Raw genomic sequence first — 19381 nt, 5'->3', positions numbered from 1 at the left:
GTATGTATGTATGTATGTATGTATGTATGTATGTATGTATCTATCTATCTATCTATCGATCTATCTATCGATATATCTATCGATCTATCTATCTATCTATCTATCTATCTATCTATCTATCTATCTATCTATCTATCTATCTATCTATCTATCTATCTAATATATTTCAACAGCATTAACCTTTTTTGTCACGTATCGCACATGTATAGACAGATAGACAGACAGATATATTTGTTTTTCATATAGATGTGTATGTTTAAAACATTTGTACAATAAAGATTGATTAAAAACAAAACAAAACACTTTGACATCCAAATATGGTCCTATCCCTGTCACCAGATGCCACAATGGCGGCTGCGGCTCGTCCGCTGGGCCACTGATCTGTATGTAATACTGGATAGCTGACAGCTCTGTGGCTTCAACGGCTTGCGCCGGCGTGAACGGTTTATCGACTATCCAGTATTATATGCAGCTCAGTATATTGAGCCGTGTCACAATGGCGGATTGGCATCTCCCTGGCACCGTTCCAAATATGGACCGGTCCACGGAAGTGATTGCTCATGATGGAGTGCAATACCTTAATTCAACTTAATTTCCAGAGCACTTAAATAAATAATAATAATAAAAATAAAAAAAAACGAAAATAAGGAAGTGAAGTGTTTAGCAAAGTGACTAAACAAAACAAACACACACAAAAAGCCTCGTAATCCATTTATAAATGCATACAATGAGTAATGGCAGCGGCACCAAGTCGAATGGAGTCGCGACATGTCCCGAGGGAAAGAGGAAAGGCAACGGCAGCCACCGATGCCGCGACCTAAGCGGAAGTGACGTAAGTGATGCCGCGGCAATACGCGGAAGTGACGTCACCGAAGCCACGACAGCTGCCGCTGCCGCTAAATGCGCTAGCTCTTACTGGGAAAAGGATCAGAAAGTCCAAATCTCCAGTTATTTATTTTTTTTCATAATCAATTTGTGCACAATATTCTAAATATAAGCGAGAAAACGAGTCATCCGCTTATATATATATATATATATTTATATATATATATATATATATATATATATATATATTCTAAAACAAAAAATAGAAAAAAATCATTTCGTTATTTTTCTATTTTGAAAGAACGAGTGATACGCAGAATGACGCAACACGGATTCACTTCGACAACGACAACTTTATGGAATCGCTGGAGTTTTAGTTGCTGAAAAGTTCATTCATTGTGACATCGACTTGTGATGTGAGGTTGCAACATGAACAAAGTGGCTTCATTCGTGCTTGTTTGGAGTCACGTCACTTCTGCCGGTAAGATCGCAAATCAACCGAAATGGTTTAGCATCTTATGCTAAAAAGTGCTAGTTAGCGACTGTGAAAGTAAGATAAGATAATACTGGGTAGTGGGTACACATCCACACGGACTCTGAAAGGTTCTTCAGGCGTGAAATGAACAGACTCGCCGTAACATTAGCTCACTAATGCAATCGCACGTTAATATCGTTAATATCATATTTACACGTGAGCATTTATGTCATATTTAACTTAGGCAGTGGTAATCTGCCGTGACTGGAGGGTCCGTGTCGCCTGGAACGAGCAAGGAAAAGCCTAATAACAGTTTGACTATCAATTTTTCATTTCAAAAACTTAAATAATATACAGCACGAGGCAAAAATTTGACCAAAAAAACAACAAAAAACGACGCGTATTTTTGTTATCGATTCAGGAAATAGTAGTAGTAGTCGTAGTAATAATAATAATAATAATAATAATAATAATAATCATAATCATAATAATAATCATAATAATAGTAAACCAAAACCAGAGAGTGCTCTTAAATTGTGGTTTTGGCAAAAACTGTATTGTGTGTGTGTATAATGCTCATTTTCTGTAGTATTATTGTCGAATTTGAACTGGAAATAGGAGAAGACTTCAAGATGTGATCCTGTCGTCTTTTCCAGTCCACCACACCATGCTACATTCATTTCCAAGTCAGATTTTGTGAAAAAAATAAAATAAAAATAATATATATATATATATATATATATATATATATATATATATATATATATATATATATATATATATATATGAATATGATAATAATAATAATAGTAATAATAATAATAAAAATAATCATTAATAAATATATAGACAAACATAAAACTTGTATTTTTTTTATTTTTTTTAAATAGCACTTTAACATATTTTGACTGTTGGGGAGAAAAATTCCAAGTGTTATCTTCAAAAAGAGATCAAAATTATGCTGATGCTCCAAAAACAGCTTCAAATTTACTTTGAATTTGAGTGTATCTTTTGTAGGTGTTAAGGTAAAAATGACAGGACAGCTCCCAAACCAGGCCTAGACAAAAACATTAGGTAGTCGAATAACAATAAAAGTAAATCTCAACAATCTGTACCCACTGTACAGGTGCTCATCCAAAAAGCCAAACGTTCATGTCTACCTAACATTTGTTTTGACCAATCATGGAAACGGTTGTCCTTCATTCTCGTCATACGTTTAAAAGAAAAAAAAAAAAAGCATGAATATCTTTACCAGCTAAAATGCACGAAGCGCCTGTCGCTGTTCAACATTCAACAAAGAAACTGCGAGAATTTTGTTCCATTTGTCGATGTTAGGTTTGTTTTTCTCCATGGCCTCGATGTTTCGTCACAGTCACATATCATAGCCCCCAAACAGAATATTGCTTTGTGATTGGTCCAAACCACCAGTGGTTTCGCATCGGTGGAAATCAGCGGGCTTGGTACAAGATGGAGTCTCTGAAATTTGTGAACTCACAAATACCGCGAGAATTCATCTTGCAGAGCAAGGTTAAAGCATAGTGTGTTGTATACATTTTTTTTTATAGCATAACTGAAAGTATATTGTGTGCTATATCGTTACTGTGATAAAAAAAAAAAAGTCTTATATTGTGATAGTTTTCCATATCGCCCAGCTGTACTTGGTGCTAATCAATTAGTTGTCGTAGAGTTGATAAATTTGTGCTCCTCTAAACGAGTAAGCACTGTCTTTAACTCCACACAGCCCTTCACTCTCTGTGGCATGTGTACACCGTGACCAGCAACATCCCACGTCTTCCATCCATGATGGCGGTGGTAGTGGTGGACGACGTGGTGACTGAACATTACGACAGCCGCACCAGGGTGACTGTGGCCAAACAGCCTTGGATGGACGCCGTCCTACGCCAAGAACCTGACTACTGGAACAAGCAGACGGCCTTCTGGCGAGGACAGGAACACTTTGGGAACATTAACATGGAAATACTTCGTGATAGATTCAACCAATCACACGGTAGGTGAAACGTCCGTCCCCGCCTCCTTAGCCGTAGAACTTCCTTTAGGCTTTTCAAAATGTTTTCAAAGGAAGCTGACTGCTAACTGATGATTGATTAATGCCTAAATATTATTTTATCATCCATGATCTAAGTGATAAAGCTTGCTGATCAAACTTACGAATGAAGCTGGGTCTATCACTGACTCGCCGCAAACCCAAACCGGTCCCAAACCACTGATGACACAAGTCCTTTTTTGGAAGCAAATGTTTCTCTCTCTTTAGATGTAGCTGTGTTGTGCAAGTCTATGGAGTGTAGTGCTGTCAAAATTAATTGACTCATCGACAAGTAATCGATTATCAAATTAATTGACAACTATTTTAATAAACAAGTAATCATTTGGAGCCATTTATGCCCATATCAACATTAATTGTTCATTGATTTCTGTAGTCCCAAATGGAAAAAAAAGACAATCAAAATAAGAAATTTGCAAACAACTGTTTTTACTTTGGAAAACAATGACCAAGCTGGTACCCAAATAACAAAGGACATTGTTGGATCAATGATAAATTATTAAACATTGTATCAACACTGATTTAACATCTTTTGCTATCAGGGTATTATATGAATACAAAATATGAAATAAACACCAATCACCGGTTAATAAACAATAATCAGGGAAAAAAAAGCTTTTGTAATACATTTTATGCAAAATTAAAATTAATCCGATTAGTCTATTAATCAATTGGGTAATTGATAGATTAATCAATTCTAAAAACATTTGATAGTGACAGCACAAATGGAGTGTGTACTCTGTGATGGAAACAATGGGGAGGGTGGAAGCTACAGAAGCCCATTGGGGTGAAACGTGCCCACCGCAAAAGGGGAAGGAAATTGTATTTTTAAAAAATTGTCCACAACAAAAAGTTCAAATTAGTAAAAAAAAATGTCAATGAATTTTGAGCATCCGTCAACAGTCGGGGACACCCTTCCGTCATCATCTCTCTATAATCAACCTGACTTTTTGAACAGATGTGTTGCATTTAAATATCGTGAACATGACGACGACGATATTGTGGCAGTGTTAATATCACAATATTGTGCTTATCGTTACATCCCTAATCACTACGGTATCGGCTGATACTGCAAAACTGGGTATTTGTATCGTGGGCCAAAAAATGGTATTGGACTAGCACTAGTTATCTCATGTTTTTATTTGTTATAGTGGACGCCAGGATAGTATGGCTGTAACGTGTTGTAAACTTACCAAGCTTATATACAACATTTTTAACATGAACATCATGCAAATCAACTTGCGATTGTGATTGGTTAGCTAGGATCCAATCATGAATGAACCAGAAGTGTTTACATCATCCAAATAATGCGTTTTTATTGAGTTAACAAATAACGATACCGGTACATTTGGGTAAAAACACACTACTAAAGCACTCGAAGCATTAATATAAAAATTATAAGCATACGTATGTTTATAATAACGCTAGTCAAAGAAGCTAGCTGTCAAAGGACGGAGGTAATGCTGCATACGCGCGCCATGCCAGGCGTTCATGTGTTCCAGGTGCTGCATGGCTGTGAGTATGACGATGAGAGCGGCACAGTGTCGGGCTTCAACCACCACAGCTACGACGCAGACGACACGCTGGTTCTGGACATGACGCGTCGGCGGTGGATCTGGCTCCAGCCTCAGCTGGAGCTCACTGGCCGCAAGTGGAACGACAACGATGGCTGGCTGAAGTTTATGGAGGAGCGCCTGCTCAATGAATGTCCTCAGCGCCTCAACAAGACACTGGAATACGGGAAGAGCGTCCTGATGAGGATACGTGAGTTGCTCTAGGCCTTTACAACAGAAGATCTGTGCATTCTATCTTTTTTTGTTTTTTTTACTCTAAATAGTAAACATCTCTAGGTTAGTATTCTATGTTAGTATGCTTCACTTTTTCCACATATTCTTATATTACAGCTAGGTGTGGGTGAAATGGCTTAAAAATTATATCACGATATTTCAAAGAAGTTTGCGGTGACGATATTTTTGACGATATTGGTAATAATTACTGAACAATAGATTTGTGATTGACACTTTGGAATAATAGCACTTTTATTGCAGCAACTATATTTAAGACACCTTTTTCCCCCCCACAATTTGTACAAAATGTAAACAAAGTGCAAATATACCAACTGTAATGGAATAAAATGGAAATAAAATCAGCCCCTAGTGTTTATCCTGCAAATTATAACATAACTGCTTAAAGGACATTTACTTAGCAAATACAATGGAAGCACATACCTTCAGAAGTCAGTGGCAAATTGCATGAGTCAAAAAAGTCCACCATTTTCTCCTGTGTAGCTGAGCCTTGTGTTGTTAGGAGGGGAATCGCCAATGATACTTCAAGCCCAATTCACACTGACTGTGGAACGGCTGCGGTGCATTTTCCGTACGGCCGCGGCAAGGATTGCAATTCACACAGCGTGCATTGCGTGTCCGGAAATTTACTCCTGACAGACCATGAGATCACGTGGGGTTCACGCTGGCGAGTTGAGTTCACCCAATAACAACCGTGTATAGTCCTATTTGTAAACAATAGCCATGCTGGCCTGTTGTCACATCGAAATCTGCTCCCGATAGACCACAAGATCACGTGGGGTTCAAGCTGGAGAGTTAAGTTCAACCAATAACAACAGTGTATAGTCCTATTTGTAAACAATAGCCATGCGCCGGTAGTCGAGTGGTTAGCACGTCCACTTCCCAGTTCTGAGGTCTCCGGTTCGAGTCCAGGCTCGGACCTTCTGGGTGGAGTTTGCATGTTCTCCCCGTGCCCGCGTGGGTCTTCTCCGGGTACTCCGGTCTCCTCCCACATTCCAAAGACATGCATGGCAGGTTAATTGGGCGCTCCGAATTGTCCCTAGGTGTGCGTGTGAGTGTGGATGGTTGTTCGTCTCTGTGTGCCCTGCGATTGGTTGGCAACCAGTCCAGGGTGTCCCCCGCCTACTGCCCAGAGCCAGCTGAGATAGGCGCCAGCAGCCCCCGCGACCCTTGTGAGGAATAAGCGGTCAAGAAAATGGATGGATGGATAGCCATGCGCTTGCCTGTTGTCACATCGATATGCTTTTTGGACATTATTTCTGGGACTTCTACCATGGGTGTTCTCCATGGGTAAGTATGTTTTGTGTTTAAATAGTGTCATTTTGTCGTGTTTAATTTATTCTGAGGTCATGTTTTGTCTTAAATGTCCGACTGATGTCCTGCTATGCAGCTAGCTAGCTTCCCTCCCCAAAAAAACGAGTTCGCAAATGGTTTTATTTTGAAATATACCGCATTTACCTTAATGCGAGACGCTCGATTTCCTGTCCGGCTCATGTAATTTCTTTAGCTTCATGAAAATCCGCATGCGGCGTCCGGAAGAAATAGAATGCTTGCGGAAAGCTTCCGCATCGCCGCAGTCGTTCCGCACCGCAGACGACACGTAGACTTGAATGTGTTCTATCCTTGCGGCATCCGTACGGCCGCCGTACGGAAAACGCACCGCAGCCGTTCCGCAGTCAGTGTGAATTGGGCTTTAGCAGCCAGTTTGTGGCAATATGCTTTGTACATCGCAGGCAAATTGTATTGGTAAAAAAAATGTTTTCCCTCTGCGATTGTTTAGGCAGTGGTTATTTTTGCCGCAACCTCCTCGAGCATTATTTTGCCGTGAATGGCTCTGATTGGTTAATCAGAGGAGCGAGCAAATGCTGTGTTTCCTTGTAGACATTACTAGCTGGTATGAATAACACAAATGTGCACTTTTAGGGCGCTGCGCGATAGAAACATGCACGCCTTCTCGTCGAGAGCATATTAGCTTAGCGGTCGATTAGCATCACAAACTCACGTGAATTAGATGGCGAATTACCAGTCACGGTAAAAAACAACAACAACAACAACAAAACGCTAGTAATTAATGAACAAAACAGCCTGTACAACGCGTGTCCGTCCAAGTTGTCATGGAGACGTATAATGTTACACATTACGTCATCACGTCAATTTCGCGATATGTCAAATTTTTATCACCTAAAAAAATACACCGGTAATATCGCAGACGATATTTTTTGGAACATACCTAATTACAGCATAATTCCAAAATAAAATATACAGTACTAAATGCTCACAGGTTCTGGATTTTTTTTGTATAGTTCATAACTATTCTGTTCTGAGTCCTGTTTATTTCATGTGATTCCATTGTTGTTGATAGTGGCACACCGTTTAGTTTGAGCCTGCGTAAATTTGACTAAAGAAGAATTTTGAAAATGGGAAGTACGCTACAGTATTTTAGATTACACTAGTTTTTGTTGAAGATTATTGAATGTGTTTTGGCATCTTAACGATGCATTCGGATGAATGGATGACGGAAAGATGAAATTTCTTTAGCCAAGTATGGTGTATTTTAATACGGAGATCAACAAAACACTGCATTCAACAGCCTTCAGGCTTAATATGGAAGTAAAAGAAAGATAAAAGAAAAAAAGTGTTCGCGCGCCTCACAATGGCACAAGCGCAACATTACACATCAACTGAGGACATAATATAAACAATCTCTCAACACCCATAATATAAACAATCAGAAACAATAAGTTTGTTAGTTCGTAAAAGTAAAAGGGATTTGTTACACTGTACATTTTTTTGTGTGTTCTCACATTACTCTTTCTCCCCCTCAAAATAATATATGTGGCGGTATTCATTTGCGTTTAAAGGACCTTTTAAAAAAATGTAGTACCCTAAAAGATAACAAACATGCCAAAGGTGTATTTCAATAGGATAGGGTATTATATCAAGGATTTCACTTCTTGCGGGGATGCTCTGGACTGGAACCATGGAGGGATTTTACTGTACAGTGACACAGTCATTGCTGGCCATATTGTTCACTTTTAGCGGTCTCACTGTCCAAAATTTGCAAATTGGACATATCACTGGCGTAGGGCCGACATCTCTTATGTTACAAAATGTTAAATTTCACGTTTTTCCACATATCTGTAAATAATAAGTGTAGCGTGTAAATGTGTAAAATAAGTAGATCAAAGTAAGTAGATGAAATACATAGATGAAATACTGTAATAGTGAAAGTCAGTCCACACAACCGTGTTATTTGTTTACTTACAATTGATTGGGCGCTTTAAAGTGTTGAAACTGGCTTGGCCTCTTTGACGATGCTATGTTAATGGTTGAACAGATGTCTCCTGGAAAGTAATGATTTTGGAGGTAGGATTCTGCTGAAGGCAGGCAAACGTTTTTTTTCCATGCGGATTTTTTGGCAATACACTATTGCAGGATATTGCACAAAAGAAAAACAATGTAATCTTACACAATGGCACATTCTACGTTAAAAGAAAATATTGTAAGATAATTTGATAGAGCCTCCCGTCACTAGTTAAAAAAAATGTAATCCTTCTTGAGGTGGTCAAGGATAGATGTACACAACCACTTGCTAAATAAACCACAGGCACAACATTCAGACATGAGCTGCATAGCCACAACTGACACACGCCCAGAGAAGCTCATCATGAAGACTGGCTAAAATTTAGCCACTTAACAGCAAGCACTACACGCTTATTGGCTGATTTCCACGTCATTCATGAACTTTTAAAGACACGCCTGTCGATGACGTTAGGCCAAAACGACAATTTGGCAAATTCCATATTTTTTCAAAAACCTATGGGCCTACTATTGTTCAGTCCACAGGTATTGTTGTTATTATTATTATTGTTATTATTATTATTATTATTATTATTATTATTATTATTAGTAGTAGTAGTAGTAGTAGTAGTACTATTATTCGTGCTATTTTTATTTATTTCTTTTACAAATTATTGATGAACTTAAATTGTTGACAATGGCTGGCTCGCTTTAATGATGCAATGTTAATGGTTGAACAAACATGCCATTTATCTTGGAAAGTGTCTAGTTCGGTGGTACTGTAAGCTAGCGAATTGTTCCAGTGTACTTTAGCCTGTGCAATGGTGACCCCAAGTGGACAAACATAGCACCTGCACCTCCAGTTTTATCTTAGGCACAAACCACACTGCGTGATTCTTCCGAATCCAACTGGAACCTGACCATTGCAAAAAATGATCATACCTGCATATTGCAACAATTTAGCATAAAAACTCCTTGTGATGTTAACGGTGTGAGTCTGTATCGTGTTCTGAGACTTCTCCTACAATATGTTGTCTAGTGTCACTTTTTATTTAATCTATAAAAGAGTGTCTGTCAAGGTCCAAGTAAGATGCAGCAGGTTGCAAGGGTTAGAATAACAAAATGAGGATATATTGAAACCCCGTGCTCACTCCTATTCATTTGAATTTAACCGGCCCTGTACATACATCGCTCGCATACATTTTTACCACAAACTTCACTATTTCATCCACAGGTACATACACATTTCTAAATATGGACAATATGTGTACTGCATATTACGGCAAAACAATTTTAGGAAGAGCTTGAATTGTGATTGGGGGATAAGAGCGCTTGACAATCATGATACGTCTGAGATGACGATTTTGATCCTCAAACGATAAATCATTCAGCCCTACTGTAACTGTACAGAATGTGTTTCTATCACTTGGCAGCGTGTGGTGGGTGGCTGTGTCTCACTTGCTTATTACTCAGAAATGGATCTTTCGCCTGCGTGAAACCTTCTGTGCATTTCAATTGTCTATAATTTGCATCATTGTGCAACTGGGATGAAAATTTCAAATGACTGCAAAACCTGTGGCCGAGACACAGTCACCACGGCTGTTGAGTGGAGTTTCACTGCATCGCTCGGTGTGTGGTGGCCCTTCTTTTGTAACCTCACTCCCATACCAAATTAATGACTTGACTGTGTTGCCCATCCTCAGAGCGGCCCCTGGTGTCACTGCTGCAAACGCGGCCGTCAGCACCGGTCACGTGCCACGCCACAGGATTCTACCCCGACAAGGTGGACATGTTCTGGACGCTCGACAGCGAGCAGCTTCACGAGCACGTTGTGCACGGCCAGCTGCTCCGCAACCACGACGGAACCTTCCAGCTCAGCGTCCTCCTAGATGTGGATGCCGTGTCGCCCGCCGATTGGCACCGCTACGCCTGTGTCTTCAGGCTCGCTGGACTTGCCGAGAATATCATCACCACGCTGGATGCCGCCGAGATCCAAACGAACTACGGTAAGAGGAAATGGCCAAACAGATAACTGAGCCATGATGTTCACAATGCGGGCCCGTGGCCACTTTGACGTCAGTTTCAGTCCAGGGCAGAGGGTCTTGCTTATTACTGTATACAGGACAAAATGAACGGCTCATCGAATCAAAACATATTCTTCTAATATTTCATGATCACTCCCAACTATTTTCAGAGAAGCAATCCTTTCCGCTCCTGGCTGTTTTACTGGAATTTGACTGATTCTGCAAGGCCCACAGAACTTTGTGTTCTATTGATATAAAAAGAAAGTTTAAGGTTTCTTCTTTCCTCAGGAAAAAAAAAGTATATTTCCATCTGTTTCCGTTTGGCATCAATTAGCATTAGAATATAGCTAAGTTTCATCATTCAGAAATCTATTTAGAATTCTGAGCAATTGAGCTTTTTTTCAACATGGCCCTGGTTGATCGCCTTTGCTCTGCTGCCACCTGCTGGCCGTTTGTGTGATAACTACCATGTCTTCATCCATTCTTTGCAGTTGAGAGGCTTCATCAAAGACTACTGTATGCTCTAGCATTAAAAAGAAATGAAATACGGATAAATATGTCTTTGGGACACTTAAAACATTTAAAATTGAATGTATTTATCCGTTTTGGGGAGCAAACGAGTTAAATTAACCTCATAAATTTTTTAGCAGCAATGCATGTCATCTCTTTCCTGCCCATTGCTACTCTACTGAAGGGCATTTTTATTGTTGCATGAGAAAGTAAGATTGTGTCAGCATTGAAATGGTAAAACTCTTGCTAAATTATGATTACGCTCCTTTCAAAAGTACTATATCGACTAATATTGGCCTGCTGTTAGGCATCTGTTAGGGCCCTAGTTCCAAGCCAAGGTGTCATTGTTGAGGAGAATTATTAACTTACTTAAACCCGTATCCCATTGTGGTCATGAACGTCTGCGAGTGTTAGCGAATGTTTATTTCTCGGTAGGGGTCACTCAAGGTCGCAAACGTTCGCCAGACGGTTGCTAGACAATCTCATGATGTTTGCTAACAGTTTCAATGGTGTTTAATTTTAACATGTTCAAAATTTCCATGGCGAATGTCTAGCGAACATCTGACCAACAATTGGTAAACGTTTGCGACCTTGAGTGACCCCTGGCCAATCCTGATGAGAAAGCAGCATTCACTACCTTCGCAAACATTGACTACCTTTGGCTCCTCAGTGCGATACGGGCTTTAGTTACATATCTGTGTACTTTGTGTTTCAGTGGAGCCTGTGGGTCACACCAGCATCATCGCGGCAGCTGTCGTGGTCATCGCCGCCATAGTGCTCTCGGTGGTCATGGGCATTTTGGTTTACAGGAAGAGACAACGGCAGCGTCTTCATGGGACGTCATCGCAGCAACATTGTGACGTCTCCTTCAGCGCGTGTTGTGATGCCGAGGAAGTCGTCCTGCCTGGTGAGCGGGATCAATCATCAGTCAGATGAGCTGTTTTTGCAGGTGGTAAAAATGACGTCCAGCAGAGGGAGCCAATGTAAAGTAGACTTACAAGAGATGCTCTAGGTCTAGGCACAGGACACCAGGTTTGTTGACGCCACAGTTTCCTGTAAAATTCATTTTTTTTAATTTCAAATCATGTGTCTTGTTCATCTACAGTTGAATCCCACAGTTTATGTCATTTAAAAATACACATGCATGCTTTTACATAAACTGCCACTTGGGACTAAAATGACATTTTAAAATTGGCTGCCAACTCAGGATTTAAAAGCCTCACATTGATGAGCTTTTGAAGGCTGAAAGATGGCAATTTTCAGGATCAAGGTAAGCCTACTTCATTTAAAATAAAGACTACACTTGTCTGGAAATGAATACTTTTTATAGAAATATTTGAAGAGATTGAACATTGCAAAATATCATTCAACAGCTTCCGTTTAAAAGTGGTGACTTTGGTATGTAATATTTATGCTTATTTTCACTGAAATGTTGTTATAAATAATTCAATGCACTTTTACTTGCAATGTCTCTATAGCATCTGTAGAGATTGACTTGTGTTATGGACCCAAATAAAAATCCACGATAGAATGAATCTGCAATAAGTGAACCGCGAAGTAGTGAGGGACCACTGTATATGAATCATATATACAGTATGATGACCAACTGGTCTTTCCAAGTGCAAATAGTGTTTCAAGCAGCAAGCAAACATTAAAAAAAAAAAGAAAAAAAGAAAAGAAAAAACAAGTTGTCTTAAACTGAAACTGTAACCGGCTTCCAGTGTAACAAGTGGTAATCAATGTTCACTTGTCTTTCCTTAACACATTCATGTTTCAACAAGAATAAAAGCAATCCTTTTCATTTGAGTGTCTTTCAAATTATAACAGCTAAATTGACAGCTCTGGGGGACCACGTTTAAAGAGATGAAAGGTATGCATGTGGCCCCAAGAGTGAAAGCCTTTGTACGGCATTCTGATTTGGTGGCGTTCTGACATTTTTCTAACATTATGCACTGTCCACGTGTTGACTCATTAAAGGTTGAGAAATGCTGCTTGTCACTGTCGGGAACACTGGATCGCAACTGGACTGCCAGTAAGAGGAATGCCCTCACTTGGAGCCTTCAAAATAAGACTCATGTTGAAGATGATGATGATGATGATGGTAATGATGAACTTGAAGGCAACGATGATGTTGATGTTGTGAAGATGACAAAAATCACGACGATGATGATAGTAACGATGACAACACTGGTGGCGAGGATTACAAAAAATCAATCAATAATCAGAAAGATTGATTATTAGTCATTCACAATGCAGATAAATAAAGGGACTGGTTGTCCGTTAATCAAACGAGCACAGCTTTAGTAATGTCCAGCATGGGAACGCTAACTTGTTTTCTGACCCAGAACCTTGTTGCTGCGAGGCAGTCGTGCTAACCACACAGTGTATCACACTACACACCATGACATTTGTTGTTGAAAAGCTAAGCATATATTGAAGCATTTTGCACACCAGAAAAAAATGAATCAATATTTTTTTTAATGTAATTAAGTTCAGAACTTTTTCTTTTTCTTTTTTTCCCCCTGGCAAGACACTTCCGTAAGTGTGTGAGTGGCTAAATGGATATATTGTTTTCAAAATAGTAATTCAGTAGTCTTGTTGGCATGAAACATGAAGGCATCCTCATGCTGCTCACTGTGGCCTTGCAGAGTACTGCAACTGATTGATGTTAGTCACACGAACAGCCACATTTAATAATAAAAGGAGACTTAATGGAAGTTGAAATGTCTTATTCACATTAACATCAGCATCATTATTAATCATAAATCTAATAAATGAAAGGAATGCTACAAGGTGATGCAATCTTGGCCATTGGCTCCTTCAGTTTCCTGATTCCTTTTTAGGATTTCAGAGTAAAAAGCTTTCATTTATCCTGACATTCTGTGTTTGTTTTTTTGTTTTTTTGTCACAAACTTTATGGAGGGTAGTTTTGTGTGTGTATTGCTTAGAAAAACTGTGAAACTTAATTAGCTTAGCGTTATAATATGTGTTCTCGGCGTTATTGCTCCAAAGGAGCTGACCCAAACAAATGTATAAAAACGTCTGGTGGTGATCGGGGCACACTGACACACACAACTGATGCCGAGTGCATGAAGTCCGTTCAGACAGTGCAGTATTAGCATTGGTGAGTGGCGGCAATTTAACGTAGCTTCCTTTGCTGTCACGCTGCAGGTGGGTGCAATCTATTTTCAGGGTCACTCTCTCCCCTTAGCATCCAGACCGTCCGTCCCAGAGCCACGTTTATATTATCCTACTTTTTGTTTTTCATTATAGTTAAATGTAATTTTGAGCTTTGTTTTTTAAGCTTAGTTAGTTTTATCCATCCATCCATTTGCTGAACCGCTTGCTCCTCACAAGGGTCACGGGGCGGGGGGGGGGGGGGGGGGGGTGCTGGAGCCTATCCCAGCTGGCTATGGGCAGTAAGGCGGGGTACACCCTGGACTGGTTTCCAGCCAATCGCAGGGCACACAGAGATGAACAACCATCCACACTCACAAGCACACCTAGGGACAATTCGGAGCTCCCAATTAACCTGCCATGCATGTCTTTGGAATGTGGGAGGAGACCGGAGTACCCGGAGAAGACCCATGCGGGCACGGGGAGAACATGAAAACTCCACCCAGGAAGGCTGGAGCCTGGACTCGGATCTTGCATCCTCAGTAGTGGGAGGCGGATGTGCTAAGTAACCAGTCATCCACTGTGCCTAGTAGATTCATTTCAGAGTAGGTTTCTAGTTTTTATTAGTTGTACTTATTTATTTATTTTTTTTAGAAAATTCCTCCGTTGGATTTTTATTAGTTTTAGTATTAATTTTAATTTTTTAAATATACACTTTTGCGTATTTATTGTATACAAGATTTAAAAAACAAAAAAAACAAAAAAACATCACCTAAACCCAACCCAAAAGTCAGCAAAAATATTTTTAAAAACAACCATCCACAAATTAAGGGTATTGCAAAATAGTGTTGTTCCGATACCGTTTTTTTGGCCTCCGATACCGATTCTGATACCCAGCTTTGCAGTATCGGTCGATACCATACCGATACCATTGGTATCGGCATGTTACTTGTGAGTATTCACCGATTCCACTGTTTTAATGCAGTATCGGGGCCTCTGCCAAAATCAGTATCGGTATCGGAACAACATTACTGCAAAACAGCCCACAGCCTTGTGCAGTGCATAATACTGCTTATAAAATTGCCGAAATAAACAAATTTAAAATCAAGCCCAAAGGCTGCTAAATATGAAAGTGAATGACATTTTCCCAAACATTATAGTTAGTTTTCATTTTTTGCAAAAACATTTTAATTTTATTTCATTAACGAAAATGTTCTTTCAATTTAGTTTTAGTTATTTTTGCTAGTTTCCGTTAACTAAAACAACCGAGATGGTGCGTAACACAGCCCAGTGACATTTGCACGTGAACTTTGTTGTAATTGGTTTCCTGTCAGTTACACATTTGCAGTGATTGTGGGTAGCACTGACATTAGTAACCGAAAAATGTGTACCGTATATGAAAGTCAACAATGATACTATTTTGAATGAATGATGAAACATCCATTTCTATTTATTACTTAGCTTTTATATGCATCCATTTGGCTTTGAACTCATCCAAAATCTAATGACTGCATTAGTGCATTAGCTTTGTTTTTGTTTTTGTTTTTTGTTTTTTATTGACTTTTGTGGTAAGACTTAGAGTCTTACATGGTGAATGTGGAATGCTGCCATGGTGTTGTGATTTGTGTGCGTGTAGGCGTAAAGGGCTGTTAAGGGTCGATGAGTAACTGGCTTTTGTGGCAAAGGGACATTAGTAAATTGGGGAGGCATTAGAGAAGAGATACAACTTAACTCGGATTTAAAAGAATATAATGGGTTTGTGGTCTGCTTCCATTAACATGGTTGAATGATGACGGGCAATTTATAATGATGGTGTGGAAATCTTGAAATGCCTGCCTGAGTATTTATGTAATAGGTTGACTAAAGGTACTGAATGCCATAATGCAGTGTTGTATCTTAGCGAGTAACAGCTTGGATAAATTGCTCAATGATAATGACTTCAATCATAATCCGTTTATCAGGATTGGTTTACGCTTCCCTCTGCATTTTGGTCAAATTACCCGGAAAACAATCAATAGGAATTAGGCAAAAACTGCAAGCTGTCAGATTTGAACGCCAACATCAACAAGGAATTAAACATGCTCCAACGTTTAGCTGTTTTGAAATAGTGACTTCAATCAATCAGAAAAGAAAAACAGCTGAACAGTCCAAGGTGAAACTGAGAGAGCTTTATAGAGTAATGATACCTGATTCCACAAAGGGGTCATTGGAATGCAAGCATTTTCTCATTTTTCATTTCAAAATTCTCTTACTCACCCATAAAGGCTTCCATTACCTTGCTCCACCCCTACACACATCTAGGACCGAACCTGGGGGGACAGAGCATTCTCTGTTTCTGCCCCCACCCTTTGGAATTCACTCCCGAAAGACATCCGCGATACAATTGACCCCATCTATTTTCAAAAATAAGTTAAAATCGCACCTGTTCTGCACTGCCTGGAACATAAAATAATTATAATCAATGGAGGATACGCAGTTCAGAAGAAACCGAGGCAACATCACTTAAACCGCAACCTCTCCTATAAACTACACACATCACTTTATATCCTTCACTTAAAGGGATACTTGACTCATTGAGCCATTTTCAGCAGTTATTTTTCATGTACAATTAATACCTTTACAAACATTTGTTTCCACTTGTTGTTGACTGAAGATGACATCACCTGTGCTGAGGAAGTAGGTAACGACCAATCATGACTCAGTTTGCTGACCAAAACACAGAGAACAGGTGATTGTTACCAACTTCCTCAGCACCGGTGATGTTATCTTCAGTCGACAACAAGTGGAAAAATGTGTTTTTAGAGGTATTGTACATGAAAAATAATGAGGTTATCAAAGTAATTCTGGACAAAATATTAACGTTTTACTGCTGCAAATGAGTCAAGTATCCCTTTAACAATGGACTTTTGCTCGTTTGAATGTACTTTTCTGTCTCGTTTTGTTTATGTTTACTTATTCTAAATTGTAAAGATTTTTTTGGAAAATCACAATATAAATTATTACTATTACTATTATTATTTTGCTATTATTATTATTATTATTATTATTATTATTATTATTGTTATTATTATTAACTCATTCGCTCCCAGCCATTTTCACTGAAGCAACCCCCTTCACACCCAGCTGTTTTACTGGATTTTGACTGATTTTGCAAGGCCCGCAGAATAGTGTACTCTATTGCTATAAAAACATGGAACCTACCAAAAGAAAGATTAGAGTCTCCCTTTTTCATTGGGAAAATAAAAGTATATTTTTATCTGTTTCTGTTTTGCAGCAATTAGCATTAGAATATATGAGTATAGTGACTGCTGCTCAGCAAAGCAGCCCATCTTACTCCCCTGCGTACTTACAATTTTTTCTTTGTTTATTCTCCTTTATTCCTGTTTTTGTTGCGCGAATTCAGCCCACACTTTCACGTATCTGCACAATTATCAAAATGTCTCAACAGGACACTGATTTTTTATTTTTTTTTTATAATTCCGTGTTGGCGCCACGGTAGTCGAGTGGTTAGCACGTCCGCTTCCCAGTTCTGAGGTCTCCGGTTCGAGTCCAGGCTCGGACCTTCCTGGGTGGAGTTTGCATGTTCTCCCCGTCTGTGCCCGCGTGGGTCTTCTCTGGGTACTCCGGTCTCCTCCCACATTCCAAAGACATGCATGGCAGGTTAATTGGGTGCTCCGAATTGTCCCTAGGTGTGCGTGTGCGTGTGAGTGTGGATGGTTGTTCGTCTCTGTGTGCCCTGCGATTGGTTGGCAACCAGTCCAGGGTGTCCCCCGCCTACTGCCCAGAGCCAGCTGAGATAGGTGCCAGCAGCCCCCGCGACCCTTATGAGGAATAAGCGGTCAAGAAAATGGATGGATGGATAATTCCGTGTTACACTGGCGGCGCAATTCCCCCAAAACACACACACACAAAAAAAAATCCAAGTGAATGGAGAGAAAGGGAAATATCGATAAAATCAAGTACCTGTTCCAAACCGCTCATAGCGTAACCGAGGAATGTGACTTTTATGTCACTTCGTTGACAGTCTTCCCATCTTGAGATGGGTGTCAATTTTTTTTTTTTATGTAAATTTGTGCTGTCTTGTGCATGTTTAAAGAAAGTGAGCAAAATGGGGGGGGGGATCTATCACGTTGGTGTGTATTGCTTCAACTAGAGTGCAGGTTGTTAGAGAGAGAGGGAAGTGGTATAAAATAGTTCTTGAAAATTGCAGATTAACTCATCACTGTGGCTACAATATTTCCCATATGTGGCAATTTCGTATAGTCACAAGGGTGTTCTTTCAGAAAAGTAAAAAAAAAAAACGCTTTTGTGTAGCGACAAAATTCTAAAATGTTTCTCAACAAATTACAGTATAATGAGGAAAAGTGAACTGTGGATCTTTCCCACTGTCCAGTCTTTTGCAATCAATCTTCCACATACACGAAGGTGTAACTTTCAATTTAGATTAACTGAATTTGTAATCAAGACTTAATCAAACTTAAAGTTTACATCAGAACATCCCTCTAGTACACGGTTATAATGACAACATGACTAAGCAATTTGACTGTTGTCTGTACACAATGACTTGTCATTCTGATAGCACTGATATGTGACACAAATCTTTACTTCTGAGAGACGTACTGAGGATATTGAGAGAGAAAATGACTTTAGCAGGGCAACCATGATGTTTTGCTATTCATACAGTTTTGAGAAATACACTTAGTCTTGTAAATTTCAAGTCTGATCAGAGAAATGTTCCAAAAGACCTGAGAAAAACTATGTATGTATGAAAAATAATGTATGAAAAATCAGACAGGGCCCCAAAAAGCCTGGTATTGCCTCAGGAGAGAAGCTTTCAGCATACAACATCTGACTGCGATGTTCCTTCACTACATGGCTGGGTTTGTGTCTTGTTTTGTTAGTGCATCTTGCGTGTACAGTGTCAGTGTTGTGTGTATCTTGATGGCACAAAAGACATAAAACAGCCATTAGGGCCTAAATTGATACATTTGTCCCTCTGGCTATGTAACTTCCAGGATAAGGAATGAAATAATCCAATTCAATGGGTTTAAAGATATTTGGTTAAAAGTATAGAGAAAGCTAATCAGGACTCTAGCTTTATCTTACTATCTACTATGCGATCAGGTTTTATGAATGCAAGTGAAAGGTAACATTATTTGGCACCATATCTGGGAGCAATGTGCCCTACCATTTTGGAAGATGTCACAATACACTCTGGTGTCTGTTTTTCCCCTTTGTTCTCACCATTATAAAAAAATAAAAT

The 19381-nt window shown here is 39.4% G+C and overlaps 1 protein-coding gene across 4 annotated transcripts; it reads left to right on the top strand.

Annotated features, from left to right (window-relative positions):
- Positions 1-845: 845 nt before the first annotated feature.
- Positions 846-13718, top strand: LOC144015603 (major histocompatibility complex class I-related protein 1-like). 4 transcript variants are annotated; one of them, XM_077515732.1, is made up of 6 exons: positions 847-1306; positions 3042-3308; positions 4848-5126; positions 10171-10473; positions 11717-11908; positions 12979-13718. In XM_077515732.1, the coding sequence occupies exons 1-6, from the start codon at positions 1255-1257 to the stop codon at positions 12981-12983; spliced, it is 1098 nt and encodes a 365-aa protein (XP_077371858.1). In that variant the 5' UTR covers positions 847-1254; the 3' UTR covers positions 12984-13718. The 4 variants fall into 4 exon arrangements, with proteins under 4 accessions (XP_077371860.1, XP_077371858.1, XP_077371857.1 ...); XM_077515734.1 differs by having other exon boundaries at positions 846-1306; positions 3079-3308; positions 11717-13718; XM_077515731.1 differs by having other exon boundaries at positions 11717-13718.
- Positions 13719-19381: the final 5663 nt, after the last annotated feature.

The sequence above is a fragment of the Festucalex cinctus genome, chromosome 3 (assembly GCF_051991245.1).
Source record: "Festucalex cinctus isolate MCC-2025b chromosome 3, RoL_Fcin_1.0, whole genome shotgun sequence".
NCBI classification, from domain to species: domain Eukaryota; kingdom Metazoa; phylum Chordata; class Actinopteri; order Syngnathiformes; family Syngnathidae; genus Festucalex; species Festucalex cinctus.
The sequence above is the reverse complement of the archived record's forward strand: the minus strand, read 5'-3'. Positions and strand labels throughout refer to the sequence as shown.

Excerpts from the sequence above, each read along its gene's own strand:
- LOC144015603 (XM_077515731.1), top strand. The coding sequence starts at position 1,255 with ATGAACAAAGTGGCTTCATTCGTGCTTGTTTGGAGTCACGTCACTTCT. Across the intron at positions 1,307-3,041 it reads GAGTCACGTCACTTCTGCCG|CCCTTCACTCTCTGTGGCAT; the intron begins GTAAGATCGCAA and ends AACTCCACACAG. Across the intron at positions 3,309-4,847 it reads TAGATTCAACCAATCACACG|GCGTTCATGTGTTCCAGGTG; the intron begins GTAGGTGAAACG and ends GCGCCATGCCAG.